At 42.5% G+C, this 21412-nt stretch overlaps 3 protein-coding genes and 1 non-coding gene across 4 annotated transcripts; 1 reads left to right on the top strand and 3 right to left on the bottom strand.

The window, feature by feature from the left end:
- Window positions 1–39: 39 nt before the first annotated feature.
- On the bottom strand, window positions 40–9375 carry thoc5 (THO complex 5). Its single transcript, XM_085786948.1, has 20 exons — window positions 9257–9375; window positions 8897–9001; window positions 8212–8355; window positions 7860–7973; window positions 6697–6794; window positions 6236–6382; window positions 6014–6128; window positions 4863–4995; window positions 4683–4760; window positions 4479–4522; window positions 3331–3430; window positions 2257–2365; window positions 2061–2162; window positions 1874–1970; window positions 1671–1782; window positions 1288–1391; window positions 1089–1176; window positions 663–778; window positions 330–520; window positions 40–238 (listed from the first exon to the last, which is right to left on the bottom strand). The coding sequence occupies exons 2-20, from the start codon at window positions 8993–8995 to the stop codon at window positions 175–177; spliced, it is 2055 nt and encodes a 684-aa protein (XP_085643074.1). The 5' UTR covers window positions 8996–9001; window positions 9257–9375; the 3' UTR covers window positions 40–174.
- On the bottom strand, window positions 1468–1627 carry LOC146981574 (small nucleolar RNA U109). The gene has a single exon (XR_015036716.1). It is a non-coding gene; the product is annotated as a small nucleolar RNA U109 (small nucleolar RNA).
- A 991-nt stretch (window positions 9376–10366) lies between the features above and the next one.
- On the bottom strand, window positions 10367–18825 carry tfip11 (tuftelin interacting protein 11). Its single transcript, XM_085786960.1, has 15 exons — window positions 18711–18825; window positions 17999–18209; window positions 15823–15991; window positions 15562–15718; window positions 15345–15472; window positions 15057–15218; window positions 14680–14871; window positions 14393–14572; window positions 14150–14284; window positions 13947–14050; window positions 13654–13822; window positions 13301–13544; window positions 13067–13209; window positions 10955–11120; window positions 10367–10852 (listed from the first exon to the last, which is right to left on the bottom strand). The coding sequence occupies exons 2-15, from the start codon at window positions 18205–18207 to the stop codon at window positions 10506–10508; spliced, it is 2505 nt and encodes an 834-aa protein (XP_085643086.1). The 5' UTR covers window positions 18208–18209; window positions 18711–18825; the 3' UTR covers window positions 10367–10505.
- A 208-nt stretch (window positions 18826–19033) lies between these two features.
- srrd (SRR1 domain containing) lies at window positions 19034–21127 on the top strand. The gene is made up of 6 exons (XM_085786961.1): window positions 19034–19331; window positions 19497–19537; window positions 19636–19844; window positions 19939–20037; window positions 20490–20641; window positions 20792–21127. The coding sequence occupies exons 1-6, from the start codon at window positions 19177–19179 to the stop codon at window positions 21030–21032; spliced, it is 897 nt and encodes a 298-aa protein (XP_085643087.1). The 5' UTR covers window positions 19034–19176; the 3' UTR covers window positions 21033–21127.
- The last annotated feature ends 285 nt before the right edge of the window (window positions 21128–21412 follow it).

The following is a 21412-nucleotide window of genomic DNA, read 5'->3' as shown; positions in this document are numbered from 1 at the left end:
AGATACAAGGGACCCATAAAAAGACCAGATACACACCCATTCAAGAAAATAACAAAGTGTTCTTTTATTTTCAGACTGGTAAAAACATTTCTAAAAGGCGATACTTGTGTGTCAAGGAGTCACAAAGGTGAGCTCGGGGGAGTTGGAGTCAGAAGAAGAATCATATGTACAGGTTTAACGATGACTGAAGAAGCCCTGAGGATGGTTGTACTTGAATGGCTTCAGACGATTTGGACCCCTGAAATTCAAAGGTAGAGAAAGATGTCAGACGTTTTGTATATTGCGTCATTGATCAAATGTGTGTAAGTCCTCTCTGTGACTGTCCTTACCTGACAGTGCGTAAACACATCTTTTCACGGGGGAACTCGCGGGGTCCCTCCACACTGTCATCTTGTCCCTCCGTCTCCAAATACACGTCCAGGCAGACACACAGGCGCGCAAACTGATTGGTCAGGAGCTGGTGTCCTGGACGTGGCCCCTGTAGCTCGTTTTTAAACACGTTGACCTCACTCTCCATGGCCTGAAAAATGCATAAGACAAGTCTGCATGAGAAAAATTACGAGTACCATCCATAACAGGACTAGACATAAAATGAGCTCATACAGAGCAAAAGCTTCCTGGACATAGAAAAAAAAAAAAAAACGTTATTGATGAGTTCATACCCGCAGGTTGTCATCGCTGCGCCCGCTCCGCTCTCCTTTCCAGCTGAGACAGAGGGAGAAAAGAGGAGAAATCTCTGGGTAGCGAGGGCTCAGCACCACTGCAGCCTGGAGACGAGCTGAGAGGACGAAACGGATACAGTTTGTTTTATACACAACACTAGGTCAAAACTTGACATCATGGCTGGACCGTGTGTGGTCAATGTGCAAAATGGAGGACAGAGTTTGTGTCTCTCCTCTCTGTGCTCACATATATAGTATTTTAATACGGCTCAATTCCCTATGAAGCTGTTCTCTTTCATGTTCACACACTGTCTGACTGCTGAACTAGGTTAACTAGGATCACAAAGTCATAGGCCTGGCGCCGCTGTTGCAGTCTAGTCAAGTTATCAATTACAGCTTCCTCTAGCATTGGTCATTATTACCTACCTGTGCCTCTTTCAACCACTCCCATGAAGTAGAGATCAGAGTCCTTCGCCAGCCCAGCCTCAGTCACATGACGTGTATATGGCAGATCCTTGACAGGAAGAGAAATATCACAGTTAGCTGTGCTGCATCAGGGGCACAATTGGAGGAATACTTTCAGTAAATCTGATTCCAAACATGTATGTTTGTGTGTGTAGTATACCAGGTACTCCTGGTGACAGATGGTGGTCCAGCGAGCAAGGCGGGATATGATCTTGGCGGGGAAGAGGTTCTGACACTCACTGGAGACCGGGATGATACTGTGCTCTGAGGAAAGGAGGACGAATTATCTCAGTTAAAAGTTCACAATCTTTTCATTAGTGAGTTTTTTGTTTTTTTTCAAGCATGTAGGAGTATTATACTACCAACTCAGTCTGACCTTGAGAGACTGGTGGCCCTGTTAACTCCCAAACATTTAAGTCTTAATCTAGCATGTTTGTACTTGCCCTCTCTACAGAGAGAGAAAGAGAGGCAAACAACGGCCCAAGGGCCAAAACATGCATACATTAGTGAGTATTTAATGTGAAAAGTTGACATGTAAAGTACCTAAAGAGGCAAACTGCTTGTGCAAAGCCAAACGGGACTGGACCCGTCCCCTGAGCAGCTTCATGGTGCTCTCCATGTGGCTGGCGCTCAGGGAACTACCCACACGCACACCCTGCAAAACATCAACACATATGATGATGATACGGCTGTTAAGACACAGGACATGCGCTCTGCTGGTAATGAGGCTCAATATCAACGCTCACCTCAGAAGCATCACTGGGAAAGTGGAGTCCTCCGAGACTCTGGACCCACATGTAGGGATGTCCCAGCTCCTCCAAGTAATCAGCAAAGGTAACGATCCTAAAAAAGAAATGACGGTTTAGTTCTGCTGGGATTTCGTTAAGTTAGGTGGTGTGGTCCTTACGCGCCCTCATCATCTGACATCCTCACCCGACTTTATCAAACTGGTAGCGATTAGCTGGATTGGGTGTCTCCCGTCCCTGGTCGCCGGTATAGAGGCAGCTGAGTAAAGTGTCTGACTTCAGCAGATCTCTGCAAAAGAAGACACCATCAGACTTTCCCTTCAGTGACTCAAAGAGGGAGTAAATGTGTGGGTTCATATACACACACACACACACACACTCACCCTGCGCTGATGGCTGTGGTGAGATCTGTGCAGGTGGAGACCTTAGTCTTGACTGTCATGATGTTCAGATTCATCAGGTAGTAGAAGTAGAGATGGAGGATGCTGCCATCTGTGGAGACAAGATGGATAACACATGGTGATGAATTAATCCATTAGAAGCTTCATTCATTATTCCCCCAGCCACCCTCTTTTCACTAATCCTTCCTGTGATCCTCCCACAGCGTTTACACTTTACACTGCAGTGCATTAGAGGGCAATAACAAGGTGTGGCCACAATGAATGATAGCAGCACCCGGGGGATGCATACTACTGTATGCCGAGGGTCATCTTTCACACTCCACTCTGCAGCCCAAGTGAACCCAGTGACACTCTGTCACTCAGAGACACACACACTGCTCAGTTGTTGGTTTTGCTGCAGTGAGACGACGGCTGGAGCTGGCAGCAGTGAGGAGGAGAACTGGGGAGAGGGAAGGTACTAGAAATAAAAGCAGGAATAAGAGGAGGACCACGGATGAGGAAATATGCTAACAGCTTTCTGTAGGTGCTGCAGAACCGTGATGCTGCAAGCGTCTCTCACCTCTCCCCCTCCCCTTCCCTCCTCCTCCCGTAAGTAGAGTTAAGCCTGCAATGCAGGTCTGTAATCTGTCACTGTTTCTTTAATGGCCAGCAGAGGGACCACAAGGGTCAAGTGGTGGTATGTTATCACAGCAGAGTGGGTCACTGTCTTTTTATTCCACATGCTATCTGTGAGGCTAGAGTTCCCAAATGACACAGTGTACACATGGGGACATTACAAGGAATGTAATGCAGATGATTTGTAAATATTTGGGCTTTAACGTGCTGTGTAAAGATGGGGAATGTACTTTGCACAGGCTCTTACACCCAAAAGTATCAAATACAGAATGTGTGTCATTGGATAAACACTTGTACACTTGTACTTGTAGTTAAGAGAGTGCCTTGGAATTTTTCTTTTGTTTCCTCACATCATTGATCCCTTTCCAAAGAGCACCTCTTTTTAAACAACGAGTCCACGAAGCGCTCCTTTGTTTGAACATTTTTTACAGAATGCGTTACCTTTACACTTGAGGTCTAGGCAGAGGGATAGAGGATGTCTCTTCAGCATCTCCCGCCTCTTGTCATCCAGCTGGCCACCTGTAGTCGGCCTTCTCCTCTTCTGTGAGACGACAGACCATAAAAAGAAACGGAAACACAAGGAGGAAAAGAAAGAAAGCAAAAATAAAATGTTTGACATGTTTGACTATTGTGGCATATCAATCAAATTTTAAAAAACAATTTGCATCGGATTTCAGCTGATTACTGGGGAAACATGATATTCACTGAACCTCTCAGGCACTTTGGCCCTCTACTATTACAGAGAATAGAGGAAGTGGAACTTCAAGGGATGGGTTGAAAGTAGTGGATTGAAGGAGTGAGAAAGAAGAGAGCATGACAGATGAGCTTTCATGAAAATGGCTAGACACTAGACAGATGTTGTGTCTTAAAGGAGATACTTCAGTTCATACACTGACATGTAGTACACTGTGTGTAAGTATATTAACTGGTGTAGTGAGTGAATTCGGACACGTGACAGTGTTAAATCCATCAGTGCTGTTGTGAACTCAACACAAATGACCATCACAGTATGTGACCCTGTGAAAATGTCAGCTGCTTGGCTCACTTCAAGTTTGAATACATGTCGATGGTCACAAATTCAGTGCACTACATGTTGCTGTACTTGTCAATGTGAAAATCCTTATGTACTCAAACCAGCAGGTTTGAGTATTTAAGTATGGAGGCAAGAGATTGCAATCAAACATGGAAACTGTATTCCCAAATCCATAGAAAGTATGAAAATATGTATTCTCTTCAGCTCTAGATAAACATCCGGGCAGACGTCTCACCAGCAAAAACAAGTGCTGCTTTGGTGCCGAGTGTGCATGCTCCTGTGAGCTCAGGTTACAGTCACCTCGCCGTTCTTGGCAAATATTTCTCAGAATCCCCGGCTAATACTCATCTGGATGCAGGAAGCGATCGATGGTCGCTGCTCCCCAACCTGCCAGAGTGCATGACAGCTAGGGGCTTTTGGGACAGTCTGTGTGTCCAGTGCAGAGATGGGTATATTAAGAAATCGCTGCACTCACTGACCTGAGGGTGTGTGTGTGTGTGTGTGTGTGTGTATGTGTGTGTGTGTGTTTTGAAGTGAAGCCAAGCCTGAGACTCACCGTTTTCTCTTGTTCCTCCTCCGCATCTGAATCACTCTCATCATCTGGACGACACAGAACAAATGACTTTATGCTTGTAAAAGCTGAGAACGCATCGCTAAACATAACATCTTGACATACTGGCAACAACTGGTCAACAGGGCTGAGAGTTCATGTGCACATGCTGCATGTTTGATGGCAGACAAAAAGTAAAAGTGTTTGTACCCTGTGAATCCTCTGGAGGTTTGGACAAGGCCTTGGCCTCATCCACATCGCCACTGATGGACATAGTCAGGTTTTTGTCTGAAATGGAAACAAATGTAAACCACCGACAGTCAGAGCTCTAATGCCAATAAAAAGAACATGTCGTCTTGAAATGTGGGATGTTCTCTCACAATGACTCACCACAGGCCTGGCCGTAGGCATTGGCTTGAACAAACAGGACATAGAGAGGTGGAGGGAGATGGCGAGCAACCTCAGTCTGTTTCTGAGTCTGTTCAAAAGGCATAGACAGGTAGTCCTGCACAGGGATAGACGCCTGACAAAGAAGACACAGCATAAATCATTATCATTTCAAGGATCCAATCACGATGCCCACGGTGTCATGGCAGTTTAACCTTGACTTAAATCAGGGATGCAAACGGGTCAGGACCAAAAAAGAGAGGAATTTCCCGGGGGGGGTTGCTCACCATTAACAAATAAGTACATTACAATGTCACGGAAAAGTCCATTTCCAGTAGTTCAACCCCAACTAAGTATTGAGTGCATATAGATGGACATAGTTTTCAGAAGGCCAACATTACTGATTTTTAGGTCTTCACTTAATGTTAGTCATAATTATTACTATTAAAATAAACTGAATAAATAAAGACATGGGATGTTTCATTCAGTGTGTAATGGACATATGTATATATATATATATATATATATATAATGTGTTAGTTTCACTTTTTGAATTGAACACATTCTACATCGCGGAGGCGACGTCTTTCCACTTAGGGCTTCCTTCACCTCTGAAACGGGGCAGAGCTCTGTGGGAAACACCTGCCTGACACAGCAACGTAGGGAACCGTGCACGGGGGAAAAAAACGCTGTCACCGTCGCACCGACTGCACACAGACACGCGCCGCTTTAATGAGCGCGCATGTCGCGCGTCTACATTGGAGGTCGGCTGTTATCAGTATAATCAGAGGCAACCATGAATGAGTTCGCCTCAGTTTCACGTGATTGTCACTGTCAGCCTGTTAGAAAAACATTTTACTGACCCCAGCTGAGACGCTGAGACGCTGAGACCCCCCCCCACCCCCCCTCCCAAAAACAAAAACTCTTCGGATCTGAACGATTCACACAAGTCACCTAATTGGTCATGAAAAAAGCGAGTTCCGCTTTTCGGCGCGCTGTTTGCATCCCTGCTTAAATGAAGAATTCAGTAAATAAGGAAATAACAAAACAGTCAGTGTCATAAATGATTATTGAATACTTATTCAGAACCCGTTGTGGTTTGTTCAAAGTTCAGAGGACAAAACCTTGATAATACGGCACACAGACAGTTATACCTGCATGATGGCGTTGAGTCCAGGCTGTAAGCTTGTCAGATGTTCCTTCTTCACTTCAATGCTCTTCTGGATCTTCTCCTTCGTGGCCTGTGATTCTTTGTATTTCTCTGCCAACCTGTAATCCAAGCACAAACTTTAACAACTGATCTGTGCATCCAAAAAAGTCTAGATTGATAGTTCAACCACAGCGTGCTACTAATGCACAGTGCTGTGTGCTGGTACCTCTTTCTTTGTTCCAGCTCCCAGTCCAGTCGAGCCAGTGTGAGTTGGTGGGGGTCGTTTTTTGTATGCTGGGGCCTGGAAATCTCCTGTGGGGCCTCCTGGTAAAACTCTTCCTCAGGCACCAAGTCTATTTCCTCATGCTTAGACCTGGGATGGGGAAACAGAAGTTAACTACCTGAAAATGTGAATATGAATTGACATTGTGACTGAGAAGCCATTCTTCCAACATAACTCTAGGAGCAACTTTTAATGAACTTTTTCTGTGTTGTTTGAGCTGGTTCATTATTTTTCATTTAAGCCCTTATTCATTGAGTAACAATACCACGGACGATTTCATTCAGAGTCGGGCTGGTGGTGGATTCCTCAACGTTTTTAACGGCAAATCTAAATAAAGTTTTTTTTTGTTGAACTAGACCAACAGATAAAAGCAGTCCTGATTAAATGTTTTGAGTTTTACTTACTTGAACTCCAGACACTTGCTGATCTCCTTCTGAAGATGCATCACTTCATACAGCAGGTTCTGCAACTGAAGGTGCAGTACATCCACTTTCTGCTTCGCCTGGAAGGAGAAAAAAAATATTAATATAATATATTCTGTTTGAATATACGACCCAGGTCAGTTTGACACAAGAAACAATACGCCAAGGATCTGAACCAATTTTTAAAAAGAACAAGGGTCACGAATGGGGCTTTTGAGGAACTAAAAGATTCCTGTGGCCCACTGTCGTCTGCATTTCCACCGAGGCCTAAAGTCCTGTGGAGATCATGCAAATCATTACTGAAGTAAATACCTGTATGTACAAGAACAAAGATTTCTTCTCAAACACGTATTATTTTGATTATTCATGGTGAAAAACAAGGATCAATAAGTCTTAACGGGGCGAAATGATAAGGCTTGGCAGCTAATAACTGCAACATATCCCTCTTTCCACCAGCAGACCAACCGACAGCAAGACTGAGACGCCCTGTCTGCCTCGGCCTTGAGACCTGACGACCGGGCCGACTGCCCCAAGCCTTGGTCCTTCAACCGCCATCAGGTGGCGACTGGCCCCAAGCTGGAAACATGCCACGCACGAAAGCGGGACGGCTGATGGGAATCACAACATCCTGTTTCGGTGTTAAAAGTCTTTGGGCCTATGTCTTATCAGTAATACACTATGACGTAATAGAGATAATAACTTTGTTATGCTGTGAATATGGTATCCGATAGGATTACATTGTTTATTTGTATCTATGGTGGAAAACAATTCCTCCGTTTTTAAGGGGAAATCTATTACCCCAAAACTAAATGTAGTTCCTGGTCTATGTGGTCAAAACACTTGTAGTTCCTTGAAAGGTTCCTGAGTAAAGCTCCTGCCTGTGGAAAAGCTGCATCTGAATTGAAACACCTTTAACGATAACAAACCGGAGGGCGTCTCAGCTCTCTCTGCTGACAGTAGCAGCTACTATTGTTAGGTTTTATAAGGAAGCAAATTGTTCGACCGTCCTTTTGTAGATCAGCACAAAACGGAGTTGACGCAGCACTTTTCCAGCAAATGAATGGAGTAGAGTGAACTAAACCTAAGGTGGGGTTTCTTTAAATATCTCACAAACAGAACAGCATTAAGAGTTGTGTTGAACTCACCTCATGTGTCTGGTCTCTGCCTCTCTTCAGACGCATGTGAGCCAGACGATTAAGTTTTTTCAGATTCATGAAGTGGATGCAGCTCTGCATACGTTTCTGCTCCACCTCGGCACACTGAACACAGATAAAACTTATTAGACTTCAGTAATGGCAAATGCAGAGGCTTATCTATTAGGGGTCATATATACAATGTTATGGTGCATTTGATTTTCCAATACTACAAACTGCACATTAATATACACTTGTTTCTACAGTGGCAAACCAGCACCTCACCTTGATGACGACTAATCTGTAATCGGTCTATAATGACAGAACAGATTTGTGTATCTTGGTGGTAGGATTCATTTCTTACCCCCTCCTTGGCTCCATTGGCTTTAAGTTCCTGGATCTCGCTCATGAGAGTGGCCAAACTCTCACACGACTCTTTGTACAGCTGATAGTCCTGCTCGGGGTCCCGGGCGTCCAGCTCCACCTCCTCGCTGTACACACGTACATCCTGAATAAGAGAACACCAGATCAATATAAACAGTATCACACCCCTGTCAGGCCTGAGTAAACCTGAGACCAGAGTTGCTGATGATGCTGTGACTTGCTGTCTCAGATCCAAAATTGTAAGATTTTGAAACAGATTCAAACATGAGTATTAACAATGACTGCTCATACTTTGTGGACTGCTTTTATGAATGAGATGTTATTTTTATTTATCCAAAAAACATGTTACTGTCTGATTCGCTCTTCCCAATAGTTTGACTTAACACATCTCAATAAGTAAGATGTGAAAACTTAACACTCCCACTCCAGGAAACCTCTGTTAGATTCTCAGTACTTTAGTGTCTATGTGATTGTTTTCTGACTATGTGAACACAAAGATGAATGAACATAGTTGTCTTTGTATAAATATACTATATTGTCCACTGTCACCTCGTCAGTGAGGGTTGTCTGCTGTTGATGCAGGACGTGCCAAGTCTCTCTGTACTTAAACAGATTACAGCAGCACACAGATACCCCAGTGAGCCCCTCCTCTGTCCTGTTGTTACCTGCTGGTCTCCCTCCGCCCGGCCGCGCTTCATCTCCGGGGTTCCTCCTTCGCTGCGGAGCACCTTCGACTTTCGCTTCTTCAGAGCCTCCGACGACATGTTTGGCTGGATACAGACCGGGGGATGTACATAATAAATTATATTTCCATAAAGATAAACCAAGCAACCGATAGTTACAGTGATACCACAACATTTGCCCATTAGCTGCTCGCTGTTAGCTCTGCGGTAGCCTGGGCTGGTTAGCTCATCGGCTAACTGCTGTTAGCTCGTCGGCTCATAAAAACGCCTTCAACAATCAAAAGACACCAACCCGTGGGTACATCGTGTGTTTGGTGGGGATATCTTTAAATATTCACTTACCTCAGTGATGAAAACAATGCCTGAAGTTATTAAATCGTGTGTAAAAGCACATGCACAGGTACTTTGTTTTACCGCAGAGCGCCGACTGCGGACGGACGGAAGCCCTGTCGTGTCAAAACACCTACAGGAGTTACACTACTGCCCCCTGCAGTAATAAACGTAAATACCATGTCAGAAGGGGAGGGAAATACAGTACTGTATTAAAAATCATCTAGGTCAAAATGTTTTTTCCTCACTGTCCTGTAATAAAATAATTGAACAAAATTATAAATTCATGCATAGGATGTACCTTACTCCACTCTGCCTAAGTAAAATGTTTCCTAACTCATCTTCCAGATGTCATCGTTGTAAAACATAAGGGGTCAATCGTGCATGTTTTTTTGGGAATGTAGGAAATTAAAATATTTCTGGAAGGCAATACATGATCTTAAGGTTGTGGAAAGACCATTGGACATTACACCAACACAGTACTTCTTTGGTACTGAATTGGACAAGACACTGGACACCACACACAGGAAGAAGATTATCATAATATCCTATATAGCAAAGAAATGCATCTTGCTCAAATGGAATTAACCCTAGACCCCCATAATTTGATTTGTTTAAACAAATCTTAAATGAAACTTTAAGACTGGAACAACGCACATACGCTCTAAAGAATAAGGGGGGTGCCTTCTGGAGGATATGGGAACCGCTTATGGACCTACACATCATAATAGGGTTTGGCATGCTTTACAATGATTTACAAATGAACTGTGACTATGGACTGATTTGATTCAATTTGCTGTATTTTTGTTGTTTGTTTTGTACTATTTTTTTTTATTTTTCCCTTATTTTCCTCCTCAATTGTCTGTTCTGAAAACTTAAAAAAAAAAAAAAAATCTATATAGTATATCGGAACCTATTGTAAGATTATTCCATACAAGCGGAAACATTAAGAAAACACACATGTGCTCAAAAGGTAGAGTTGAAATATGTTACAAGACAATGCAACACCTAGAAAAAAAATCAGTAATATAGCTATATAAATGAGGTGCTTTAATATTATATTGCTTGAATATATGTTGATTTAACCTCTGATTATAACAACAACAAAGTAGACCATGGAATATGAAAGGGATTTATTCACAATACTAATGACACTGAAAATTTACAAAGTACATATGACAAAGTTCTGTGTACTTAAAATACATAAAGCAAACATTTGCCCCGCTCACTCATTTACACCAGGGAATTGGCCAGTTCACCCTCATTTGGCCATATCGATCAGACTCTGCAAAGACGTGGGCACCCAAGTCTTCTCTCCTTGGACAAACACAACTCCTCTGTCTATGTAGATGACAATACGCCCAAACGTGTACAGCTGTTTTCCCTCGTGCCGTTTGGCGACTAAGGGCATGAAGACAATGTTATTCTCCTCTGCCTTGGTCTGGATGAGATCTTTGAAATTGGTTGGCACACCAGCGCTGATGCCCCTGTGAGCTACACTCTCAGCATCCCTGCGCTCCTGCATGGCCTCATACTGGAAGTCCTTTCGTCTCTCCGTCTGTGTGAGATATGCAATGTTCTCCCTTGCTCCAGGTTGCATATATCCACCTGTGGATGAGAAAGGATTTGTTATATGTTTTGATTGCAGTAGAAAAAACACTACATCATTACTTAAGTACGATTATATTATAAACTGCATACAATACTCACCCATGCCTGAAGAGACTGCACGGTTCATGATGTCCAAAGCTTCATTGAATTTCTCTTTTATGAGTGGCTGTGTCAACAAAACGTCACTGAACATGCTTTTCCAACCGAGGTACCATTTTGTGATTTCCTCATAGTTGGGGCTGTTGCTCAACCACGAACACAGCACCTAAAAATCAACAACAGACAGACACAACAAAGATTTAATAAATGTATGTATATATATATACGTATATATATACAGTTCTTGAAAAAATAAAGAGACCACTCCAAAATGTTCTTAATAAATCAGCTTCTATGGCAGCCATCGATTCCAGTGTCTATTGAACTCCAACACAAGCACACCTCACTCTACTTAGCTGATCACCTGAACCAAATCATATTTAAAGCAGAAGTAAGTGATATATTTGTGTTAATATAAGTCTTAAATAGTTATATCTTCCGACAGCAATCACTTGTATAGAGTGTTTGGACCGAAACACGGGTCTGTCAGTCACTCTGCTCTGCTCTGAGCCGAGGAGAAAACATTTCTCGTATCCTACAGTTTTTATCCAATGAGGAGAGAGAACGGCATGCAGGGCTGTGTGTGCAGCCAAGGGATGCGCCTGAATGTGGTGACGTAGGGACGAGGACTGTTATGGTGCGTTCAAGGCAGCCCGTAACTCGTGTTTTTCCGACCTGTGAAGTTGTACCAGTTCGATCTGGTACAACTTGGGTGGGTTGCCTGGAGCGCTACAAAGTCGTAAGTTGTGACTTGAAGCTGTAATTTACGGTTTCAAAAGCCTGCCTGGAACGCAGCATTAGCCAAAACGACCGGATCGCTTACTTCTGCTTTAATGAGGAAGAAAGATTATAAATAAATTTAAAAAGCACTGTTGCGATTAAAAATTGGGATTGTTTTGCCAATTTTGATTTCTAAACTCTTCTTAAGTTAAAAAGTAGTGTTGTGTTGTTTTTAGGGCTGGGACTCGATTAAAAAAATTAATCGAATTAATCAGAGGCTTTGCAATTAATCGCATTTTAATCGCATATAAATATTTGACCTGAGAACAGTGAGAAGCATTTTTTTTTCCACATGAATTTTAGTATACCATTGAATGACTGACTACATAAGCTTAAGCATTCAAGGTGGTACTTAACCAAGACCAACAGACTAGGGATGCAAATTATCGATTAATGAATTAATCGATATTTGATACATACAGATTAAATGGTCTTTCCTTCCAATACACTATGATGATTACTGTAGTATTTAACTAGGCTACTCAAATCACAGTAGCATAAACTGATTTGTTGAACTCAGCCTGATGTAAACATTAATAAAACTCAGTAACCAATCACACAGGCAGCTCCATGTTGTCCCTGTGTGATGTTCAGGGACAGGTCAGGACAGTCTGAAGACAGACAGCTCTGAGGGTGAAGTCCTATCATAATGAGATGAGATGCACCTGTGACAGTGACAGGTCATAGATATAGCGCTGCAGCTGAGCAATTAGCGCGATATAGCGCATTTAGCGTGCACCCGTGTCTGTGTATCTATGTGCAGGCAGAGATCAGAGATGGTGTTTTAAATAACCATGCTAGCGTTTCACCATCTCTCATCTCTGCCAGTCAGCCTCTCAAACTGCCGCCTCTCTCGCGTGCGGGCGCACCGCACGTAGACACACGTGAGAAAGGAAAAAAAAAAAAAAATTAATAAGTGCGATTAAAATGCGTTAATTTTTTTAACGCGTTAATTTTTGTGTAGTTAATTAATCGTAATTAATGCGTTAAAGTCCCGGCCCTAGTTGTTTTATATATGAACTTGTTTTCTTTGCATTATACAAGGTCTGAAAACACCAGAATTTTTTTTGTTATTCTGACCTGTTGCTATTTTCTGCAAATAAATGCTCTAAATGACAATATTTTTATTTCCAATTTGGGAGAGATTTTTTCAGTAGGTTCTAGAATGAAACAAAAGTGTTCATTTTACTCAAACACATACCTATGAATAGTAAAACCAGAGGAAGTGATCATTTTGAAGTGGTCTCTTAATTTTTTCCAGAGCTGTATATATAAAATACTCAGATGTAGCTAACATGTAAACAAATCAATATGTAAGTATAGTATCCTGACCTGCAACCACTTAGTGAAGAAGTTTTTGTCCAGCAGGGACACGAAGCTGGAGGGGGACAGCATGCCCTCCCAGTCCATCACCCAGTGAAATGGCTCCATCTGCTGCTGGTGAGGGTTGATCACCAGCTCTTCCAGACAAAGAGCTGTGGAGGGAAACAGGAACCATTAAATGAAAATACATCGACGTCTCTCGCTGTTCTGGCATCCTCAGTGTTGTTATTGATGAGGACGTACCTAGTTTAGGGATGATGTTTTTCACCATGAAGGCCTCCCATGCGCCTGGTGTGAAAACATCTTTCCAAGGTTGGAGGATCAGCCGGGCTGAGGTGTCACTGGGATGCCACCGCTGCAATGCGTTGGACAGTTTGCTCCTGATAGGTGGGTAGAGGGGCTCTAGACGTGATTGGAGCAGAGGAAGCCATGGGTGAATCCAAGAATGGATGGGCACCGTGTCGGTTAAAGGGTTCCAGTTATCCACCTATCAAACAGGAAACAAAAGGTTAAAAATAAAAACCAAGTAAAATGATGTAAAGTTTTAAAAACCAGAGTTTATGTGTCTACACGTGGATGAAGTGTGCATGTTTCACCTCTCGCTGCAGCCGTGGTAAGACCAGCTGCTCCAGCAGGTGATCCATGATCCACATGGGGATGAGAGGAGCCCACACGTCCACACAATCCACCATCGGTCCGACGATACGAGGCTGCCAGCTTGACACACAGGACCGCATCACTGGAATCCACACTTCCCACAAGACTCTGGTACGACAAACAACAACACACATGTCACAAACACATATGGCACAAAATATGTTGAAACACCTACTAAGTTGAATTTATTCACACAAACATATGAGCCGAGTGTGTGTGTGCTTAAAATGACCTGTGGTAAGGGTCCATATTTGAGTCTGGGGCACTGGAGTGGAGGTCTCTAGACTCAAGAATTGCTCTCCACTGACCGATGTCTTCCAGGCAATAAGAGTTGTCCTGGAAAAGTTCAAGGGAAAAGTCTCAAAATTGGAATCACATCACTGATAATTATGAGAGTATGTAGTTGCATCAAAACAATACAACTGCAGATCATACCTTCAGTGGGTCCCAGGAACGAAGTTTCTCTTTCAGTAACGGATGAACAACAGCCACGGCCAGGTCTGCCAACCCCATTGTCTTGTATTCTTCGTAATAGTCTGTTTGCAACGTTTCAAAGATCTGGGCGCACTCCTGCACGGTGAGGGAGGAAAGTATATATAAGGATTATGTTTGTGGATTTGAAAATGGAGCAGGGACTAATGAACTGAAACAGTCAGTGTGTGACAGTAATATATATACCTGCAGGGTGGGTCCTTCCCCAGGGGCCATCTCCCCAGAGGGAAAACGCTCCACCAGTGCCAGCACAGCCTCCATTTTCTGGATGGCATCTTGCTCTGTGTCCAGTCTGCTCTGCAGCGCTCGTGATTCATGGCTCAGGGACACAACTACGTCTTTTTCATGCTGCAGACGTCTGGCAGACTACAGGAGGAGGATTAATATGATGAGAAAAGGAGAAAAGATTTCAGTACGTGGTAGAAGCAGCATGGAAAAGATTGACGGTACAAAAGTGAGAGTACACCTCATACCTGTAATATGTCCTGTTCTGTGAGGTCTATCAGTAGCTGCAGGTTATGTTCAAGCTCAGGCAGAGCAAAGCCAGATCCTTTCTGATCCCGGGTGGACATGCTTGGTGGACCTTCATCTGGGACACTGTGCTTGCTGGTCATCTGACTGTAACTGTAGTATACCTTTTGCTCTCTTCCAGTCATATCTATTACCTAGAGACAGGTAGAGATGTGGGGTAAATGAGATTCTGAGCCACAGCGGCTCATAACGAATAAATCCTGATGATTATCACAACATTACATTCTAATGCAAGGCATGTAATCCAAGTCACAACACCCCGATAACACTCCCATGAGACTGGAGCAAAGGAGCGTTACTGCAGGAGTCTATAACTTACCTTGACCTGTGCCAGCTCTCCAGCAGATGCTGCTGTGCTCCGCCCTGCCAGTTTGCCTTTCGCCTTCAGCTCATCTACAGTTTTGTAGGAGTACTTGGGTTTCTTCTTCCCGGCAGATGCTGCAGGATCCTTGCGCCACTGGCCTAACTCCTTCTGAAATTCCTACACAGACAGGAATTGAAAACAGTGACAAAAAATGTTGATTGACTCACTAGATAATTTCTGCAATATTAAATAACAGTACTGCTAGACAGAAACAAAAGTCAAGACGATTTTTGTCAACACTACCTTTTCCTCTTCTTCCTCCGAGTCAACCACAGGAAAATCCTGAAGACTCTGCTTGGTGCGCTCATTGCCGTAAGCCCCCACTGCTCCCTTGCCTTTACGAACCTTTGCCTCAATAGGGTTTATAATACCTGCACCAAGAACAGAGCGACATGTTAGTTTATCGTCTCTATTCTTGTACAATACAAACTGTTCTCTAACATCTCAATAAAATACCCACCTTGTGCATTCTTTCCCAAGCCTTTGCCTGGTTGGTAACCCATTTTCTGCAGAAGCTTCTGTCCGATTCCTTTTGTATGCTTTTCCCAGTTACCAATGCCTTGTCCAGACTGTATGCCACCTGCAAACCTCTGTGACTGGTGCCCGCGGAAATTACCCTGCCAATAACAACACATGTAGTTAATCATATCATTTTTTCATTTGATCTTCTGTTGCAGTTTAAAACAGAAAAGAGCTTAAACACACACAAAACTGAATTTACCATCTGGAGTTTTTTGGGCGCGGTGCTGCGAGGAGGGGACGGTGCTGGCGGAGCATCATCCTCTGAATCATTAGAGCCTCCGTCTCCTTTCTGCTGCTGTTTCTCCTCAGCTGCAGTCTTGCGCAGACCAGCACTCACAAAGCTCACTGGAGCAGTGTAATCTTTAGATCTAGAGAAGACACAAACAGCATACTCATTACTCATTACTTAATCATTTATTTTACAGAGAACTGAGGCACTCATCATCATATCACCACAACAGAGATTTATTTATTGTATGCTTATATTTATAGCTTTTGTAATTCTGGTAATATTTAACTTTTTAATTTTTGTAATTTTTCTTTTTCTCCTATTTTAAAGGTTGAATATGTAGAATATTTATTAAAAGCTATATTTTTTCAAAAATAATACATCCATGGGGCCTTTAGAGGGGTACAGAATGAAAGTATTGCTTTTCCATAAAAAAAAATTTTTTAGTCTGAATTATTATTTTTAATATTTTTGACGGGCTCGACAATGACTTTCTGTCAACGTTCTGTTTACATTCGTACCTGCCTGTAGCCGACATGTGGCTCAGTTCTCCGCTGTTTTCCTGCCTCCTCCCGGTCGTATGCGTTTGTTTTCAACCAAGCCTTTTTAATAATCAATCGGTGGATCAATGGATTATCATATACATGTTAGGATGGGTGTATTTGTGTAGTCTCTTATCTGTCATAAACACGTTTATCTCCGCGGACTTTCGGTGCCACGGAGCTCCTTTTTTTTTTTTTTTTTTCAACTTGACGAGAGCAGTGACAGCGGAGGCTCTGAGGCTCTGAGCAGCAGCGGTGTGAAGGCAGAGAGCCTCCACTGTCCCTGCAACAAGCTACAAGTCATTTATTATGCTGTTAATGACGGTAAAAATGAAACATAAGGTAAATATCCTGCTCAGTTCTCCTCCTCTGTGTCCTCTGATCAGAGCGGAGTCCCTAGCAACGGCCCGTTTTACCTAGCAACGGTCTGGCAATCGACTGCTGGAATTCTTTTTCTGTTGTTTTTCTTGTAATTCTACATAGTCAACCTTTAAGTTGTGGATTTGTATTATTCTGCATTATAAAACGGAAAGGTGAAATCCGGCGATCTGATTGGTTGTTAACCGTGGTATATTCTTCTTTTTACAGTCTATGGGTATATTGAGCATATACCACGGCTACTATTCTAAAGCCTTATCACAGCGTAAGCTATCACTCCGCGTCAGGCACGTATGACTGGTATGAATGGAAGTTGTTGTCATGTATCCATGACAACGGACTGTTGCAGTCCGTAACCCAAGACAGCTGATGTTTTTACGATGTTAAAAAACGGACTAAAGTAGTTGAATCCACATGTTTAAGGTGAACTTTCACCTCCGGGGGGGGGTTAACAATGGTAGAGGGGATTGAGCAGTGACTTTCATCTGAAAAAAAGCGGAGGAAAAGACGAGATGCAGAGCTAACTAGGAGCTAACGTCTGGAGAGGTGGGACTATTTTTTTCACAGTGAGGCTATTTTATTGGATAATATGTATTTCTGGTTGAATAAAACTACATGAAATTGATTGCGTATCCCTCTTTCATATTGCCTTTATTGGTAACCGTTTTATAAAAGCAATATATCACTCCAGTCCGTGGTATATGCTCATTATACCACTCTAAGGGGCGTTGTTCGGCCCGACACGGCCTGTCGTGATATATTGCTTAAATATTCTTTACCTTTGTACACTGGAGCGCTGTGACGAAAGAATTTCCCGCAAGGGATTAATAAAGTATATTCTATTCTATTCTATTCATGAGGGTGATACTTAAAAAGCCTTTATTGATACATGGCTAATCCATTAAAGATGAATATAATATATATGATATGAATTTATGGTGCGAGTGAGAGATATGTAGTATGCACACACTGTTTATACAGTATGTTTTGATCAAATTTCTATGTCATTAAATGTATGTTTTGTTGTAGATGTATGTTGTTAAATATGTTATGTTTTGTTGTAGTTTTATGTTGAATACATGTTGTTTTGTGTTGTTATTAAAATAAAATAAAAACAGACCACTTATTTTTGTGTATACCTGTTAAAAAAGAAAAAAAGGTGGTGTTTCTGTGTACTTCTTCTCCTTGAGTGGCTAAGATGAAATAAAAACCATCCCGTGCTTTACCTCTTGCCTCCGAAGCTCGGTCTCTCATCCTCATCTGAGTCCCTCTCAGCCCAGATGCCGTAGGTGGCCTGCTCCTTGGACTGCCTGTGTCTGCGGCGGTCCGGGTTGAACTCATTGGCCAGGTCCCACTCTGTCACCTCGAAGCTCTCGATCTCCACTCCCTCCTCCTCCTCCTCCCCTCTCCGTCCGTACAGGTGGGACATCGACATCTCTGGATATCACAGTAAACAAAATACCAAGACGGTTCACGGGGCGTAAAAATGGAAAAGATGCATCCAGGGCTATCACTATGACAACTGAACAAATCCTTCAAACCATCGTCACATCCAGCCACATTTATTGAGTTTGACAAGACATTTCAGCAGCTGTGCGGTGTGGTCATTGCTGCTTTTTCATGAGTGAGGTCACCAATAACATTTTGTCGTTGAACCACATAATTACTAATGTAAATACACTAAATGCCAGTCTGCCGAAGATAGTTTTTACCATTTTATTTAAGTTAAACGGACAATAAAGTCCGAGTCTGAGTCAGATTTTCACAAATAGCTCCCAGTACTCATAACGTTACTAGACACAGCTACTAAAGAGAAAACACAACGTGAATTCAAGTTTTGATTAGCAATAGCTCACGCTAGCTAATATAAACTGCTCGCTCTGGAGGAAAACAGGCGAACTGGTAGATAATTAAGAAAACAACCTTTCTCTAACTCACCTGAAACCTAAGTTATTCCCTCACAAGGAGATCAGAAACACATTATTTCTTCAGTGGCAGCAGTGAAAGGTAACACAGCTAGCAGCAGCAGCTAGCTCCTTCGTATTACACACGACAACACAAGTACTTCCGGTGACGGCCGGTGTCCTGAACGAGGGAACAAAATAACTATTAAAACAAATAACAATCTTTTTTTTTTTTCAAATCGTGTCATACAATAAAGTTGATTTATTGATTATAAATTAATTTGTCTGAAAATTAGGAATGGATACAATTTTATTTGTTACATTTTTTTCTTGACACCGGAAGAGGAAATTTGTGTCACACCGAAAACAGCCCCATGTGCCACAAGCTTGTCAAACCAAAGCAACGCTGAAATGGTAACTTAGTCAACAGCAAATTATAAATATATGTATGTACATCCATCAGATGTCAGTGTACACGGGGTAAGGGTGAGTTATCGTAGATGTCGGACCCCGGGGAGCAGTGGCAAGTGGCCCGGCGGCGAAAAGGCGCAGCGCGGAAACCAAAGTCCCTCCAGCAGCCTGCAGCTGCAGCTGCAGCATGCTGCCAGGAGCAGCTGGATGTCGGGAAGACCGTCAGACGGGTCACAGACACTGTGTAAGAAAACGTACTCCAGTCCAGCAGCAGCTTCTAAAATATAATTAATATTTCCATATTGTGGATATATTTTCTGAAGTATTAATTGATATCTCAGATGAACAAACATGCTTGTACTCAAATCCCAGACAGTCCACTGATTGTGTTTATCTGCTCTTTCTGCAGATCTGAGCTAAGATGTGAGGAATTTTGGCAAGAGTGGAGAGGTAGGTATTCTGGACTAGCAGCATTATCACCAAACATTTAGTTTTGATGGGGAGTGGTTTAGTTTGCAGCTTGATGAACTGTCAGGATTATTCTGCAGAGCAGCTCCTGGTGGCAGGATCAGTATCGCTCTCTAAACATCCAGAGAATGAGGACACAGAGGATCCTGCTGGCCAACTGGAGAAGGACAAAGAGGGCAGACTGTGTCCACAGGTGGAGTGTGTGTGCTACGGCCTTGGCTCCTTTTCCTCCTGTGTCTCGGCTCGCTACCAGCTCGCCATGTTGCTGCTGTTGCTGGAAGCAGCACAGGTCAGAGAAAGGTTTCATCAGTGGAATAAGAAACACTGACATGAGGCGCTGTTCATCCCAATCTATATCTAACGGCTTGTCTCTCTGCCCTTAGATCCCACTGAAGGACTGCTCTGTTTATGACCCTGCGTTCTCCACTGGAGAGAGGGATGTTTTGAGAGAGCTGGGTCTGACTGTTCTCACAAAAAATGAGGTCAGACTGATAAGAAATTTAAATCTACATTTGTTCCTGAAACTTCCCTCTGTGTTTCTTGTGTTCCTCATGAGAATGTGTTCTGTTTCTCTGGAGAAATATAGAAATAGTCACTGAAAGCACGTTCTGTTTGGTAAAGTCTTTATTGTGGTGGGTTCAAGACTTTAAGGGCAACCAAGATTTCAGAATTTGTTGCCAAGGACCATGTATCCCCCAAGCCTTTTTGTTATGAAATCATATCCAGAGCTGGAACAATAACAATAAGCAAGCACATAGTATATTTTTTCATCCAAAGGGTGCTGCTTTGTAGCATATTTGTCAGATGTTCAAATAAATGCAAATAATTGATTAACCATAAACAATTATGGAACACTGACAAAACCACAGATGACTTATCTCAACAGTTTCAGGTCTGCTTTTTCAAAGGTCACTAACTGTTCTGAACTGTGCAGGAAGGGAAACGTTTGGCAACAAAGCCCACCCTGTTTTACATGATGCACTGTGGGAAAGCCCTTTACAACAACCTTCTGTGGAAGAACTGGAACTCACGATGTCTTCGTTGGATGATAATTGTTGGAAATGGCTTCAATGGCATGAGGGACAGGTCTGTACAAGACATGAATGTGAGAAATGCCTTCTAGGAAGTGGAAGGAGAGATGATTGATTGATTGATTGATTGATTGATTGATTGATTGATTGATTGATTGATTGATTGATTGATTGATTGATTATCATTTGTTATCTGCATCAACAGGACAATCGAAAGAGAGTTCAAGCGAGACTACAGCTACATTAGTCAAGCTGTGGATGTGTGTGCGGAGAGACGGCTGCCCTGTCCATCCCGTCTGATTGACGTCTTCAGTGACACGGCAGTCATCACCTTTCCTACCACTAACCTTAACAGACTCCCACAATCCACCTGGGCAGAGCCACTTGAACCACAGTACCAACACTGCCCTGATTTGGAGATTATACAGAGCAAAACACAGAGCTGAGTTTGGATAAATAAGATAAATCTGGACTTTTTTTATTGTTTCCATTGATGTAACCAGTTTTTAAATAAATGAACAATGAGAAAGAAAAAAATAATGTCAACCATTTTTAATTATTTGATTCAAGCTATATTCATAAAATTAGGAGGACTTGTTTTAGTATCAATGTGTCTTTTGCTTAAAATGGTCATACTGATGTTTTATTAGGTTCAATCCTATTTAAAATCCATGCTATATCCACTACAGACAGCCAGTTTTAATACATAAAATAAGAAAATCAACTTGCAGAGGCTTGAAACTCCTGTCCGTTAGATGATACAGAGAGCATTCAAAATGTGTCCTGCTACTGCTACAGTATAGTGTATTATATAATACAAAAGAAA

Source organism: Trachurus japonicus, chromosome 9 (assembly GCF_045865225.1).
Source record: "Trachurus japonicus isolate A0001 chromosome 9, Traja_1.0".
Classification (NCBI taxonomy): domain Eukaryota; kingdom Metazoa; phylum Chordata; class Actinopteri; order Carangiformes; family Carangidae; genus Trachurus; species Trachurus japonicus.
The sequence above is the reverse complement of the archived record's forward strand: the minus strand, read 5'-3'. Positions and strand labels throughout refer to the sequence as shown.